The sequence below is a fragment of the Mustelus asterias genome, chromosome 2, assembly GCF_964213995.1.
Source record: "Mustelus asterias chromosome 2, sMusAst1.hap1.1, whole genome shotgun sequence".
In the NCBI taxonomy this organism is placed as follows: Eukaryota; Metazoa; Chordata; class Chondrichthyes; order Carcharhiniformes; family Triakidae; genus Mustelus; species Mustelus asterias.
In genome coordinates, this window is record NC_135802.1 from 96,626,094 (window position 1) to 96,642,783 (window position 16,690).

The following is a 16,690-nucleotide window of genomic DNA, read 5'->3' on the forward strand; positions in this document are numbered from 1 at the left end:
TAAAATTATCAATCTTTTTGTGTGCCTTCATTAATTAATAGAATAAGCATGATAATTAATATTTAAAAAACAAGGTAGCTTCCAACGACCAAATGATATTTCCACATAATATTAATTAAGTGAATGTCACAGTGAAGTATCAAGAGAATAATGCTTCCCATCATTCAGAGAACAATGAAGAACAACTTGCCCTTTTACATCATCTTTAATGTAGCAAAACATCCCCAGGAGAAATCAACAAATTTTGACACCAAGGCACAAAGAGATATTAGGGAAGAAGACCAAAAGGATAGTCAAAAAGGAAGGTTTTAAAGAGCTTCTTACAGATAGGGAAACATGACTTGATCTTCAAAAATAGCCATCAGACAGAAAATTAATAATTAATGCCTTGTTCATGCAGAATTCTACCATAGATCGCAATGTACAAATCAACCTTATACCTCTAAAAATTCTTCCAAAACAGAAAGTGTGAAACACTAGCATTGATGGTCACCATTTTGAAATATGAAAAAAAATCATAACACTAGTAATTTGTACTGATGCGGCACGGTTTTTTTGAATTAACTGTACACAGATATATTTAACCACAAAGTGTTTTAAACTGTCAAATTCATTGTCTTCAGCATCTAATGCAAAGAGTTCATCAAATTAATTGAGTCACTTTGGCTATGGCATCATCATACATCTTTCCGGATCAGATGTGATGCTCTTGGTTTCAGAATCATCGCTGCAAAACAATAAATCATCTTCCTCTCCAATCAGTGAATTGGATATTCTGCATTTTTTCAACAACCTGATGACACTTGGTGCACTAATAGCATTCCACAATTTGGTACAAAAACACAGCTATTCTTGAACATTTCCAATCCACAATTTGACTGCTGGGCACATTATGGGCGTTACATCCAAATTGCCAATGTGACTTAATGGTTTCTAGTGTTTTTGCCACTATCTCATGACTAATGGCTGGAAACTGGCAATTTCAAAGTCTTTTAGTAGTCTGAGCAATCTTGGTCTTCTGCCGCATTCCATAAAGCAGCTGCACCAGCTAGCTATTGGTCTCAAATTTTTGTTGGACTCAGGTTTTGATTTGGCCCACTTAACTGCATATATATGCATTGTATTTCTGGTGACGATGTAATCATTCTGATGATTTGAGAGCCCATTACAATACATATTTTGGTCCATTACATGCGGGGGCGACAGGTGGCACAGTGGTTAGCACGGCTGCCCCTCAGTCCCAGGGACTTGGGTTCGATACCCGGCTTGGGTCACTGTCTGTGTGGAATTTGCACTTTCTCCTTGTGTCTGCGTGGGTATTGTCTGGGTGCTCCAGTTTCCTCCCACAGTCCAAAGTTGTGCAGGTTAGATGCTAAATTCTCCCTCAGTGTACCCGAACAGGCGCCGGAGTGTGGTGACTCGGGGATTTTCACAGTAACTTCATTGCAGTGTGAATGTAAGCCTACTTGTGACTAATAAGTAAACTTTACTTTAACTTTGCTTTATGTTTCTTAAGATCAGGCCAATGACTGGTCCCTGTTCTGATGGTGCAAAATTATTGGGCATCTTCTTCAGGGCCGATTCCTTCTTTTTCTATTTTTGCACCAATTTATCACTAACACCGAACTCCCTCATAGTAGTAATTTTTTGACGAGTTAACAAATCTTGCAACTTTTAACTTGAAAGCAGTTTCATATTTCATTCTTTTTGCTTCTCACTTGCCATGCATGCAGTCTGCTCTGTCTGGGCATGTCTTAAACCCTTGCGCATCTTCTTCGCAATATAGTCTGCATCAGTTGCTCGATCCCTTGCGCCAATTAACAGCATAAACTAATTACTATATCCAATTCTGCCGTGAAAAATTGACACTGACTACTAATACGAGTATAACATTTTGTAACTCAAAAGTGGGGGGGGGGGGGGGGGGGGAAGAGGAGAGGTGTGTGTGTGTGGTGGTCAACTTCTACACTGAGTACGTTAAAACATGGGGTTGCCTTATATGCTGGATCTATGGAAATACCACCCAGAATTAGCCACTGCTGCAGGTGAGTACGGAGAAATTGGCACTCACCCAAATTTCCATTTACAGCAGCAAGACCATGGGATCCCAGCCACAGACAAGAACAGAATTCCAGCCACCATCATTTCACCTATTGGGCAGCTGTCTCAATTATGTTAGTGGTACAGGGAAACATTATTTTTTTCTCTTTAATAAAACCCAGAACGATTACCTCTGTATGTGTGCGCACAAAACAGTAGCTAATATGAGAAGAAGTTGGTAACTGAAAAGGTGGTAGACAATTGTCTTTGCATGTATGTAATAGTATCAACTCTGGATCTGCAACCATCCCAAACTGCACCAACATAAATATAACAGGTAGGTTTGATGAACATTTGGTGCAATATGCAATAACATTAGGTTCTAGCAACAACAGAGTGATCTCCATTTAGCACTGTAAAGTATAATTAACAAAGAACAATAATTTGAGGTTACAGTATATTTACCTCTATATGTATTTCTTTAACCAAACGGGGATACAACAAAAAACATATGTTCTCTTCAGTTTTTGACTGTGCTGCAAGTTGTTCTACAAGCAGCATAAACTCAATCTCTCCTACAACACAAAGTCATTGATTTAGTGAGAACTAAATAATACATTTAGTTTTAACACTAAACAAAAAATTCAAATTAATAAAGAGCAACAAATTATCAGCTGAACTCAAAAGGATCCTGTTTAATACCCAATTCAAAAAGGATGGTCAGAAAAACATGAATATAACACAAGACTAAACAACTTGTAGAAATAACCAATAAATTATTTCAACAGTCTGTGCTAAAGATTAGGGGCACGATTCTGCGGGTCCATTAGCTGTGTGAACAAATCTCATTATGTCTGCAAAGTCTCGTGGGAGGCCAAAAATAGGATTTGTGCCAGCGAGATTTCAGATGGTCATATTCCCAGGTCCTCCCCGATGACGCGATCAGGTTCATGTCCAGGAAGGGCGACAACCTGATTTGAACGCATTTCAATATCATTAGCGAGCTTAAAGTCAAATCTTCAGACCTCACCAACTCTTCCTGCCTACCAGCATGATGTCATGCAGGTGTGATTTACCACTGCTTTTTAAAAATGGGAACCAGGCGCCATGGCCTCAGAGGGAGGAAGGAGGCGAATACTCCTCTCCACCTTATACCAGGGTGCCCAAGGAGACAGCATCTGCTGGCCAGCTGTAGAAGAGGGATGGTCTAAGGTTGTTTCGGGGGGTGGGGGGGCTGGGTACACTCACAGCTGGTGTGTGTTGTCCTGAAGCCTTCAGCCTGTTTTAAAATATGTTCACAGATCTAAATGATTCTGGAGGCTGTCTGTTTTAACAGCTGTTTACTGCCCTGAATCATCCTTCTGCCTGTGTGTCAAGGAAGTGAAAACTAGTTTACAGCTAATAGTGGCATGGGGGTATAGGGCGTCTGAGTACAGAGCTCGTGGAAGTGAAGGGAAAGGTGTGATGAGACTGAAGGAGGCCAGCCTAAGGAACTGGTTGGATGAGACCCTGAAAGAGAAGGTAGGAACATAACGAGCCTGGAGGTGGTGGTGGGCAGGCACTTAGAGATTATGCAGTGGCTACCCAGGATTTTTAAGTGTAAAGGCACGACAGCAATGAGATCTCGGGATGCCACAGCCTGAGAATGAATGGTGCCTATTAGTGTTGCCCATCTCTGCTTTAGTAAATTACTCTTAGAAGAATGCAAGGTTATTGCATTTAGTACAAAAGTAATTTACAAACACACCAGAACCCCAGATTGATGCTATGTCATAATTCATCACTTACGTTCAGCAACTGGTATTTGTATAAGATTTGATAATGCTGCACAAAATGGAAAATCCTCAGAGCTCACAACATTGAGCCAGGAAAGGAAGGAGGATTTAATATCATCTTCTTTAATCTCCTGTGGCTGAACAAGAGGAAAATATTATTTTTTAATCCAATGCTTTCAAAATAGTATATTTGAATACTTATAAAGGCTACATAATTGAATTTTAATTTGTTGAATACACTTTTTATTTAAAATGTTAACTACTGACTTTAGAAATGCTGCAATTAACGGCTAAAATTTTCTAAATGTCTCTCCCTTGTGTACTTATCTGAATGATGTTCCAATGTGCATTCAACTTCTTAAAATGATTTTAAAATCTCAACAGAAGATTATTTGTCCCCAATCAGATTTATCATCTTTCCTCTAATCCTAAAATTACTCACTACAATATGTCTTCACATAGATTTAGTTCCCAGTGTCAATTTCCACCTCGTGCAATGTTTTTTTAATTGCCAGCAGAATGACCATATAACATCTCGGGCTACTTACAAAATAGATCAAAACAACTCAAAATAAATGCAGCCTTAGTGTCAATTTCCATTTTATGTGCAATGTTTCCACAATTGCCCGCAGAGTGACCATATAACATTTTGGGCGACTCACAAAATAGATCGAAACAATTCAAAACAAATGCAGCCTTAGTTGAACAGCCAGAGAAAAATCACAATTCAAGTGACACAAACTGAGATAAGAATGGTTTACATTGGTTTTGTAGGCAGACCCATCAGCAATTGTATGTCATTTTATTTTCAAAAAGTCACTTCTAGGTAATTAGTCTGTAAATTCTTCATAGTGAGTAAAGGATTTCATTACTCCTTGAATTAGTCCAAAATAGAAACAGCAATGTCTGGTGAACTGGCCCTCTGCTTGCCCTCTCACTTGAAGATGAAATGGATAGAAGCAGATTTTTGTTTTTCTTAAATTCCCAGTATTTGCTTTTTTTTTGCTACATGGCAACACAAGAGTATCTAACCATCTCCCCTTGAATTCAATGGCAATACTACGCTGAATCACCTATTATCCACATCCTGGACGTTACCATTGATCAGAAACTGAATTGGACCAGCCATTTAAATACGGTGGCTGAAGAGCAGGTCAGAGGCTGGAAATTCTGAGTAATTAACTTCTTGACTCCCCATAGCCTGTCCACCATCTACAAGGCATAAGTCAGGAGTGTGATGGAATACTCTGCTTGCCTGGATGAGTACAACTCCAACAACACTTGAAAAGCTTGACACCATCCAGAAAACAGCAGCACGCTTGATTGGCATCCAATCCACCACCTTAAACGTGCACTCCCTCCACCACTGATGCAAAGTGACAGCAGTGTGTACAATCTACAAAATACATGGCAGCAACTCACCAAGGCTCATACAACAGCACCTTCCAAACCTGTAGTCTCTACTACCTAAAAGCACAAGGGCAACAGATGCATGGGAACACCTTCAAGTCAAATACTATCCTGACTTGGAATTATATTGGTGTTCCCTTCATTGTCACTGGGTCGAAATCCTGGAAGCTAGCCTTCATAACGGCACTGTGGGTGTAACAGATGGATTGTAGTGGTTCAAGTAGCTGGCCAACCATCACCTTTTCAAGAGCAATTTTGGATGGCGAATAAATGCTAGACTTCCCAGAGACACCCACGTTCTGTGAAAGAATAAATTAAAAATAAACTCACCAGTGTTTGTAAGGTTTGCAACTGAATTCTGCCTGGAAGGGAAGGATCTAATTTTAATGAATTTATCCTGACTGCAGCAGATGCTTCCACATTCAATTTCTTCCTTAATCTATCTGGAATCTGACAAGAAACTGACAGTGAAACAAACAGCAACATTTTGCAGGAGATATTTATGGTTAGCAATTATTTCCTCTACATAATCTGCAAAATGCTCCTTTTACAAGTGATGGTTTTCATTTAATTGATTAGATGGCTGTTTTCTAATTTCTCCATTTTTAATGGCATTGATATATATATTTTATATATATTATATATGTTTAAAGTTCCAAATGTCCTCAGGGGCTTTCAGAATGGGAAAATTTAAGGAATAACTATTGAAAAACAAATATATCCAAACAGTACATTTAGAATGATATTATGGAAAAAGAACATAGGATATTTGATAATGAAATGCATTTCCTAAGTATATCTATATAATTTTAAACTGTAAATTTGGCAGTTCAACACTGACTATAAAAATGATTGAAGTACCAGCTGTGAATGGTATTTGAACTCAGGGCCACATCTAAAAATCTGATCTTAGAATGAGAGTGGGGAAATTATTTGCGTTCCTGTACAACCTGATGTCAAAGCATCTCAAATGTTTCACACAACAAATAATTATGTTGCCAAATGCAGTTCAATTTAGCACCAACAATGAAACAAGTAGTTGAATGGTTTTATTGATGGTTCTGAATGACCAGGCCATCAAAGTTCTGCACTCCTGCAGAAAGTGTCATAAGGCAGCCTTCTTGTCAACTGAATACAAAGGACTGGATGTTTAAAAATCCAGCTCTCTCTGATTACTTGGAGTTTTATGAATTCAACTGCTAGGATGGAGTTCAAACCCACAACCTTTGGTCCAAAACTGAACATTGTAAAAGACTGCTGCACTTACGATATTCATGAGGTTTATGGACAAGGCTGGCCTGCCATGTGCTTTATAGAAGACTACAAGTGAACAAACAAAGAAAATTCACTAGCCAAAGCCGGGCAACTGAGAAACTGAAATACCAATCAATTTAATTACATAAAACCTTTAACATTTTATAGCCATAATACATTAAATAAAGCTTTTTCTAGCATTCAATTATTCCAGATTTGCTTTATTAGGATAAAGCACTTTGTAGAAAGCCTGTTTGATCATTAATGGTAAAACCAGACACAAACTGATACAAACATTGTAAGAAAATTCTCAACATACAATACTAACCCAAACTTTTCCACTGTGAAAACCTCCGGACTTAGTACACTTTAAATGTTCACATCCATGACAGATTATTTTAACGATGCAGGATTCATCTTCTGCTTTACCAACTCTTGCTTTTGCAGCACTTCCATTGCCAACAATATTTTTCTTCTCTGTTTGTAGATTTTGCTTGGACATTTCTTTTTGTTGTGTATATGACAAAAGTTTTGTCAGTTTCCCATAAAAAATCTGCGTATCACCGTTATCCAAAGCAAGTACATCTTGATGCCAAGAAAAGATATGAACTGCATCAGGCTGCCTTTGGTTCCATGGTATTGAGTTGTATATTTCCAAATCATACGGGAATCTCTTACACACTCTGAATATTGAGTCTATTTCGAAGGACGTGGAAATAGTGTTTAAAAAAGTGTCTTTGCAAACAACTTTGGAAGGAAGTTGTTCTGGAAGATCTGAATTTACAGAGAACAGATTTTTTATCAAATCCCATATATTTGACATGATGCTTCTGTTTAAAAAGTCTTGACTTTGCCTTGTATGTTTTTCATTCATTCCACGTTGATTATATGGGCCCTTGGAAGAATGTTCAGTTCTAGGTTTCTCTAAATTTTCATTATGCATTTTGTTGTTGCCCAAGTTAAGCTCTTTATTTAAAATACTGTTGCCAACAAAAGAATTCCCTTCAGTTTGCCTCAGTTTAGGTGACACAATGAGCTCAGTAAAGGGCTCTAACCTTCCATATGCAGCAGTAGGTATTAGAGAACCTAGAACAGGAAAAGACAGATATATAATTCATATGTAAAAAATAAATGCACTTATATTCCAACTGTAATGACACAAGGACACCCAAAAGCACTTTAGTCAATTAAGTACGTTTGAAGTGTAGTCACTGCTGTAATGTTAAAAAAAACAGCCAATTTGTGCACAGCATGGTCCCATAAACAATATAATGACAAAATAATCAGTTATTAGTGGTCTTGGTTAAGGAATAAAGTGTAACCATGCCAAGGAGAATGCCCCTGCTCTTCATCAAAATAGTGCCATGGGATCTTTTAAATCCACCTGGAGGAGCAACCAGGCCTCGGCTAACATCACATCTAAAAGATGCAACTTCTGACAGTGCAGCATTCCCTCTGTAATGAACTGAAGTGTTAACCTAGATTTTGTACTCAAATCTCTATAGTGGGACTTGAAACTATAGGGTGGAATCTTATGAGAATTTGGTAGTGTCGGTTCTGGTGAGAAAACTGGCGTGAAATCCTCCAGCTCCACTGGCTAGTTTTCTCTCCTGATCTTGTCACTTTACCATCTAAAAAAAAAAGTGGGCATGGTTTGCACTGTCACTCTGGTGGGGCAGGAACTTTTAGGGCTGGGAACCGGCACCACTAAGATTGGGCCACCCTTTTTAAAGAGTGTCCTGTTCACTGAAATCTCCCCTGTCCCAATCCAGCACCCACTCTGCCCCCATCATCGCCAGCATCGCACCCTTTCCCCGATCGTCGTTGATATCCCCGTCACACTGTCTGCTGCTCCCAAACACCAACACCACGAGGCTCCCCCCAGAGTCTGCCCCGGCACAGCTTGGCACTGCCAGGTCCGGCGAGCTTCGCAATTACCAGGTTTCACTGGTTCATGAGTCCCCACCGGCAATCTCATAGATGGATAGTGCCGACTCAAGATCTCGCCCATAACCTCTTGATTCAGCAAGAGTAGGGTTATCCTAGCTTCCACAGTATTGAAAATGCCTTTTTAACATATTATCGGAGCAACCGCATAGAATCATAGAATCCCTACAGTGCAGAAGGAGGCCATTCAGCCCATTGAGTCTGGACTGACCACAATCCCACCCAGGCCCCATCCCCACAACACTATGCACTCACCCTGCTAATCCCTCTGACACTAGGGATAATTTAGCATGGGCCAATCCATCTAACCCGCACATTGTTGGACTGTGGGAGGAAACCGGAGTACCCGGAGAAAACCCACGCAGACATGGGGAGAATGTGCAACAGAGATCATGGAAAACAGCTGTCCAAATACATATTCCTGGGGGACGTCACTATATATCATCACCTTAATCCCTCAGAATGCTCTGCAGCTACTCAATGACATCCTTGACCTTGGCACCAGGGAACATACTATCCTAGATTCATGCCAGCAATCAAATCTCTTGATTTTCAAAGTTTGGCTTTTAACTTTTGAGACAGTGGGGTTGGGACTACTGTCAATATCCTAGTTTAATAATGTGTATAAATGTAAACAATGAAGCAACACCAGTTTTCACTGATTCACATTTAACTTACTTACCAACTTCAATATATATCACAGTGTGCTTCCCTACCCAAATTGGAAATATTCCTCCAGGAAAGACTATTCTTATCTGGTCCATTATATGTCTTTCAAGTGACGTACTATGGAGCTCCTACAGAAATCACATAATATTAGTCGGGATTATTATCCGCATGGTACTCCTTTGTAAACAGTCATCATCAAAATAAAAAAAACAAATATTCTATTTTGTAGCAAAAAGTATCAATGTGAATATGTTTAAGTGAAGACCAGTGGACTGAAATAAAATGTTAAAAAGCAGGTGTTTTCATTACAGGTTCAGTACAGAATAATGCTGAGCTTGTGAAATTTAATACTGCATACACTTGAACTATGAGAAGCATATAGCATTGCGACTAAACAACTGATCCTTCCAACGAAGGCCAAATATCGGCAGTTTTAATAATCTCAAACTGAAGAAATCCATTGTGTATCTCCTAATTAGAATTTGAGGAACATTTTTTAAAAATTCATTTGTGGGGCATGGGCGTCGCTGGCTGGTCAGCATGTATTGTCCATCCCTAGTTGCCCTTGAAGGATAGTTGAGAGTCAACCACATTGCTGTGGCTCCGCAGTCACGTCGGCCAGACCAGGTAAGGGCAGCAAATTTCCTTCCCTAAAGGACATTAGTGAACCAGATGGCTTTTCCGACAATCGACAATGGTTTCATGTCATCAGTGGATTCTTAATTCCAGATTTTTTTTATTGAATTCAAATTCCACTATCTGCCATGGCGGGATTCAAACGCGGGTCCCCAGAGCAGAGTTTCTGGATTAATTGTCTAGCGATAACACCACTGGGCCATCACCTTCCCCAATTAATCTAAAAAGTATTATATACATGTATCTTTAAAAACTGTACATTATTGAATTATCTTTTATAAATAGCAGTTAAGAAAATAATTTGGTACCAATATTTCCCAGTCACTAGGTGAGAGGGGTTCCACCACAGCTTGTTGACAGGATGACACTTGTGCACAGGGTCTAAGAAACACCTGAATCACAGAAAATAAATGTAAATTAATTATTCCATCACAAAGGTAAAAGCACAAGTTGTGTGTAACAATCAGGGAAAACTTAACAGAATGTTGTTCAGCAAACAAAACAGAGGAAATAGAGTTAGAAGTTTAAAGACAACTTTTGATAGCAGAAAGGAAAACAGCAAAGTTAAAAGTATATTTGAGAATTGCAGAAACTAGGAGCATAGTAGTTGACACATACTGCCAATGGTATGCGTCAACGGTTAATGTTAAAGCCTGGATTGTGAAGTGGTGGGATCGAACAATAATTATCTGGATGTTACAGAAACAGCGAGTGAGTGTAGGTATTTAGTGGTTAGTGGAGATGCCAAAATTGGGAAGAGATGTGGTGAAGGCTCAAGGCAATGGAAGGATTTGAGCATTTCAATGAAGAAGTCAACATAGATGGAAAAGACAAAAAATAGGCATGGGCTACAATATCCCAGATAGATTTGAATTTGTAGATGGAGACTTAGGATATTTGAAAACCCAAATTTTGAGACGTATGCGGCCAGAGGGAGAGCTGGGGGTGAAAGCAGGAAATACTGAGAATTTATAAGAAAGTAGACTTAGTGACAGATATTCACTTATATACGCTGAGGAGGGAGTGTTAGGGTTGCACAGAATTTCATAATATATCAACAAAATTTAACCAAAAGATGTTGAGTTCTGAAGAATCATATTGGACTCAAAATGTTAATTCTGTTTCTCTCTTCACAGATGCTGCCACATCTACACAGCATTTCACTTTCATAGAAGTTGAAAACCACTGGGTTATTCATGAGTGGATCTTAAAAAGCAAGGGATGACATATTTTCAATAATAATAATTGAATCAAAGAGATAATTAGAACCAAAAGGTAAAATATTACAAGTAAAATGGAAGCGATAGATAACCCAGAAAATACCAGACCCATCTTTAAGTTAATGACTACTAAACAATTGAGAAATTTAAGTTCTTAAATCACTATCTTACAAACCTGCTCTCCATCTTTAAGCCCAAGTTTTTCTCCCAGTTGTCTATTGATCTCTGCGATGCTTTCTCCTTCAAATCCAGTACATCTCCGTCCTACCCAACTTAGAAATGCTGACTGCTGAATACCCCAGGATAATTCAATTGCTTGGCACTAAACATTGTAAAAAAAAATGTACAGATAATTATGTAAGCATTGTACTGATGGAAAACTAAATAGCACGAATACCCAATAGTCTAATCATCACAAAAGTGTGACAGAATCAGATGTGTTTTAGAATAAACCAGACACCTTTACGCCCATAAAGAATTAAATATCAGCACAGCCATTGTGATGAGATGCTAAAACCAAATAATTCTCATGCACTTCTAGCAGCAAGATATACTGATAATGCAAAAGGACTGAGATATTGACCTACTCCCTTTTCTAGAGAGTGGCTCAGCTTTTGTAATGATGGACAAACATAAGAACATAAGAACTAGGAGCAGGAATAGGCCATCTGGCCCCTCGAGCCTGCTCCGCCATTCAATAAGATCATGGCTGATCTTTTTGTGGACTCAGCTCCACTTACCGGCCCGCCCACCATAACCCTTAATTCCTTTACTGTCCAAAGATTTATCTATCCTTGCCTTAAAAACATTCAATGAGGCGGCCTCAAGTGCTTCACTGGGCAGGGAATTCCACAGATTCACAACCCTTTGTGTGAAGAAGTTCCTCCTCAACTCAGTCCTAAATCTACTTCTCCTTATTTTGAGACTATGCCCCCTAGTTTTAGTTTCACCCGCTAGTGGAAACAACTTCCCTGCTTCGATTTTATCTATTCCCTTCATAATCTTATATGTTTCTATAAGATCTCCCCTAATTCTTCTGAATTCCAATGAGTATAGCCCCAGTCTACTCAGTGTCTCCCCATAAGCCAACCCTCTCAACTCCGGAATCAACCTAGTTAATATCCTCTGCACCCCCTCCAGTGCCAGTATATCCTTTCTCAAGTAAGGAGACCAAAACTGTACACAGTACTCCAGGTGTGGCCTCACCAGCACCTTATACAGCTGCAACATAATCTCGCTGTTTTTAAACTCCATCCCTCTAGCAATGAAGGACAACATTCCTTTTGCCTTCTTAATTACCTGCTGCACCTGCAAATCAACTCCTTGAGATTCCTGCACAAGGACACCCAGGTCTCTCTGCACAGCAGCATGCTGCAATTTTTTACCATTTAAATAACTGTCAGCATTAGCCATCATTAGTTCACTGAAACTGGGAGCAACTTTGGGAGTCCACACATGTGTAAAATTACAAGGAAATCCAGAAGTTGTTGTGTGTGATTCTATATTTCTCCAGTAGGTCTGCTGTTGAAGATACCCCCACCTACAGAGTGCAATCTTTAAACAGTGAATTGATGAATACTTCTACTTTTATGCTGTACAGCTGCTCTATAAAAACCATTGAAAAGCATTACACCTTGTTGAATGAGGTGCAATTGATTTTTTAAATAGTGCATCAGGTGTAGAATTACAGCTACATACTCTCACTGGAAAGCTAATTTTGTATTTTTGGAACGTTAAATTTCTCCATTACAATTTTTAAAAATCCAAATATTTTCAAAACATTTATTATATTTTAGTTTGCATCATAATCTAATAATATAATTTATTTTACTATCTGAAAATTTATTTCAAAAGCAATAACAATAACTGCTTTTAACTTTCTGAACTTTTGTCTGTGAGAATACTTCAATCTGACTGGCTACTTGCTAAAATCACTGCTGCTGGACACGGAAATCCTCGACTTTACGCCAGATTTAAAATGCCGTTAGGAAAGGGGAAATCGGCACCAGAGATCTCCAGATTCTTTTGGACTGTTTTGTTCAAGGTCTGCAGCAAGTGCTATTGCTTTGTCACTGACTGCAAGAACCAGCCCAAAGACCATAAAGAGTAATATAACCATTATAACTCGTATTTCCATTCCACCTTGTCCCAAAGCGTGCAAAACAAAAATGTTATCAAAGTGAAGCCCTGGGTGGAATTTCTGTGGAGGCTCTCCCAATCTTGTCATAACCTCTGCACCATTTCTCTGGGGTTTCCACTGATGGTATTATGGTGGGAAACTGGAGGAACTCCAGCACAAAATTCAGGCATCAATGTTAACTCTCAGGATATTTTTTTAAACACGATTTCAAGCAATAATGCCATCTTGTGGACAATTCTGAAAGCATGTTTAGATTTAAATAATTCTACATCTGAAGTTTACGTTTTGATATTGTTAATCAAAAGCTAAAATCACGAAAATAACAGTAAAGTGGATGGCTTATCTTCAAAATAATTGTTTGCTTGTTTTACAATATTTTTCAAACAGCGAATTCAATTGAATGTAGTCCTGAATATACTTGAGGTTAGAACAAAATGCTTATTTTACAAAATTTGGGGGAAATTGTATTTGCCAGTGACCTGCTCTTAAAAAACAAGACTATGTAATTACACAATAATGCCTTTCATAAATGTTTAAAAAACATAGTGCTGAATCTTTTCAAACTTGGATCCCTGTACTTCAATTGGACAGTGAGAAAATCTCATGGGGCTGACAGATCAACAAATTCTGCACTTTTTAAACTTATACATGTGTTCATTCTATAACTGTATAATGATAGTCAAAGATTTTCTGAAAAGCTAGCACCATTTCTCACATTAGCTGCCACAGTCATTTGGAAGTTAGAACCAGAATTCCTAACACAGATGTTCACATTCTTGTCTTCAATGAGGCAGTTACATACCCAGCTACCACTAGTGTGATTGGGTTTTCATGTTCATTAAGATGACCAGTAATAACTTTGCTTTAATCTCTTTGACCAGTTATTGATTCACCAATTTTTCCAATAGATGAAGATCACCTGAATTTAATAATCTTCCAGTTTTGACCTAGCTACAGTACAATTTTAAACTTTAAATGTGAAAAGGCAGTTTAGTACTTTTCCACAACTGTGTGTGTGAAGAAATGCTTCCTGACATCACACATGAACAACCTACTTCTAATCTGGAGGTTGTGCCCTCTGTTCAGTGAAGCCTCACTCCCCAGTCTGTTCCCTTTAGCCCAACAAATTTTCTTTCTTCAGGTGTGTTTAAAATAACTTGGGACAGAAAGACCAACAGATCAGAGTGAATAGAGTATTAAAAAAGAGTCACATAGTGCCTGGAATATACTGTTTGCATGAGATACATATAACCACTTAGATAATTTAGACATGTATTTTTGAAAACATATTCTGTATTAAAAGCATACACCTTGGCTAATGACACATGCTCTAAGGCATGATGGGATGTAGTCAAATAAAAAGAACCACATTCCTAGCAACAATGCAGCTGTTGAGCAAAGGGAAAAGCAACTCTTATCAGTGTGGACTCCAGTCTCAGAGGTCCCAGACAATTTTAATGAATATGACATACATTACACCCGATAAGGTGGTGTTAGGAGACTGTGAGAAACTCTTAAAGTTCACACAGTCCCTTGCTGTCCAGGAGTAAATGTTATTGGCCAAGGTAAATAATCCATACCAAAAATGATTGGCTCAGACCCGGCTGGAATGAGCAAATGGTTTTTGAAAATTGTATAATTGTAATACCGAGAGTGATGTAATTTCAGAGTGACTTGGAACACCACCAAATTTCTTTCCCTCGTACGTTGAACCAGGCTTGGAAAATAAATAAATGTCTTTAACCAGAGTACTGTCACTGCGAGCCTGTGTGTTAGCTGAGCCGTAATCAAGTGAAAGCCAGTTTAATACTCAGTTTCTGAAAAATATTCCTACAAGGTACTTATCCAATTCCCTTTTGAAAGTCACAATTGAATCTGCCCCAAACACATTCTCAGATTATAACCGCTTATGGCATAAAATAATTTTTATTCATGTTGCTTCTAGTTCTTTTGCCAATTACATTAAATTGGTGTCCTTTGGTTTTCAACTCTTTTGTCAGAGGGAGACAGTTCTATCCACTTTGTCTATATCCCTCACACGCCATTATCAAGACTCCTCTTTTTCAAGAACTCAAGCTTCTCCAATCAATCCGTGTAAATCCCTCATCTCTGGTCATTTTTTTTCTGTACTTTCTAAAGCCTCCACATCAATCCTTTCTAAAGTGTGGTACAAAGAATTGAACACAATACACTAGGTGAGGTGAAATCAGTGCTTTATAAAAGTTCACCCAGCTTCCTTGCTTTTATATTCTAAGCCTTTATTTATAAAGCTCAGGATCCTGAATGCCTTTTTAACCATTTTCTCAACTTATCTTCAACAATTTGTACACATATCACCCAACGTCTGTGTTCCTGCATCGCTCTTTTGAATTGTATCCTTTTCCCTCGCCTCATTCGAGCTACCAAAATATCGGCCTGTCACTACAGAGCTTCTGAGAGTTTTAACTGGGGGATATCCCAAAGATGCGCTGGGGAAATCCTGGATGTTCCTGGGTAAAAACTGCCCAACAATTGCCTGGGAGGTTGAAACATCCACCAGGCAATCAACCTGTAATCTGAACCATCTGAAAACATAATATAAATCACAAACTGCGGATAGTTCCAACTCTCATACTAGAATAGTTATCCAAGAAAAGTCAGAAGAATTAAAATTCTTGAGAACAATTCTAAGTCTTGGGAACAATTGTACTGACCCCTCTCAGAACTCCCCCCATCCCCCGAAACTGACGGGAACCCCCCTCTTGAAAACCTGACATCTCCACTGACCACCCCCTACAACAATGCAACCCCCTGCCGCGCCATTGCCCCTCCACCAACTATCCGATTACGCCATGGACCACTCGACTCTGACTACATCTACGTAAGAAGTTTAACAACACCAGGTTAAAGTCCAACAGGTTTATTTGGTAGCAAAAGCCACACAAGCTTTTGGGGCTCCAAGCCCCTTCTTCAGGAGCTCCGAAAGCTTGTGTGGCTTTTGCTACCAAATAAACCTGTTGGACTTTAACCTGGTGTTGTTAAACTTCTTACTGTGTTTACCCCAGTCCAATGCCGGCATCTCCACATTACATCTACGTACCCTACTAACCACCTGACACTCCTTCAACCACCACTGATCACCCAACCCCCTTGACCACCTGACCCCATCCACCCCGAACACACAACCCCCACCCCAATCTTCATCCAACAACCCCCAAATGACCCTCCACCACTGACAATCTGACACATCTCACTGACCGCCCTGCCAGCTCAAAACCCTGTTCCTCCCCACTTACACCCAACCGACGATTCCTCAGCCGACCACCTCCCGACTCTCCCACCTGACTGCCCCACTGCCAACAATATCAATCCCTCCCAACTGACCACTCAATCTCTATATATCCACTAAGCCCCGACAGCACCCCTCCCCTTCACCCAATATACCCCAATCCGACATCCTCCATCAATCCTGCCTGCCACTTACCTTAAAAAACCAACATTCGCTCTGGCTTGAAAGTGGTTGGGACATCTAAACCTATCTGCTTTACCAGTAGCTAGTGCTGTAACAAAGTGGGCATGGCCTCTGCCTCCTTATCTCCAACCGTACCTCGACTGATGAC

At 39.3% G+C, this 16,690-nt stretch overlaps 1 protein-coding gene across 14 annotated transcripts in view; it reads right to left on the minus strand.

Moving 5' to 3' along the window:
• pex1 (peroxisomal biogenesis factor 1) overlaps positions 1–16,690 on the minus strand; it is a 74,987-nt gene that overhangs the window by 47,834 nt on the left and 10,463 nt on the right. For 5 of the 14 annotated variants that reach the window (XR_013500537.1, XR_013500539.1, XM_078238922.1 and 2 more), the window contains 7 exons: positions 11,127–11,273; positions 10,040–10,123; positions 9,109–9,223; positions 6,799–7,565; positions 5,556–5,675; positions 3,829–3,952; positions 2,506–2,615 (listed from right to left, as the gene is read on the minus strand). Coding sequence is in view for 11 of the 14 variants with exons in the window: in XM_078238839.1 (XP_078094965.1) it covers positions 2,506–2,615; positions 3,829–3,952; positions 5,556–5,675; positions 6,799–7,565; positions 9,109–9,223; positions 10,040–10,123; positions 11,127–11,273 (1,467 nt within the window). In the remaining 3 variants the exon portion in view is untranslated. Of the gene's footprint in view, positions 1–2,505; positions 2,616–3,828; positions 3,953–5,464; positions 5,525–5,555; positions 5,676–6,798; positions 7,566–9,108; positions 9,224–10,039; positions 10,124–11,126; positions 11,274–16,690 lie in introns of all 14 variants that reach the window. The other 9 variants (XR_013500541.1, XM_078238931.1, XM_078238858.1 and 6 more) reach the window with 6 other exon arrangements.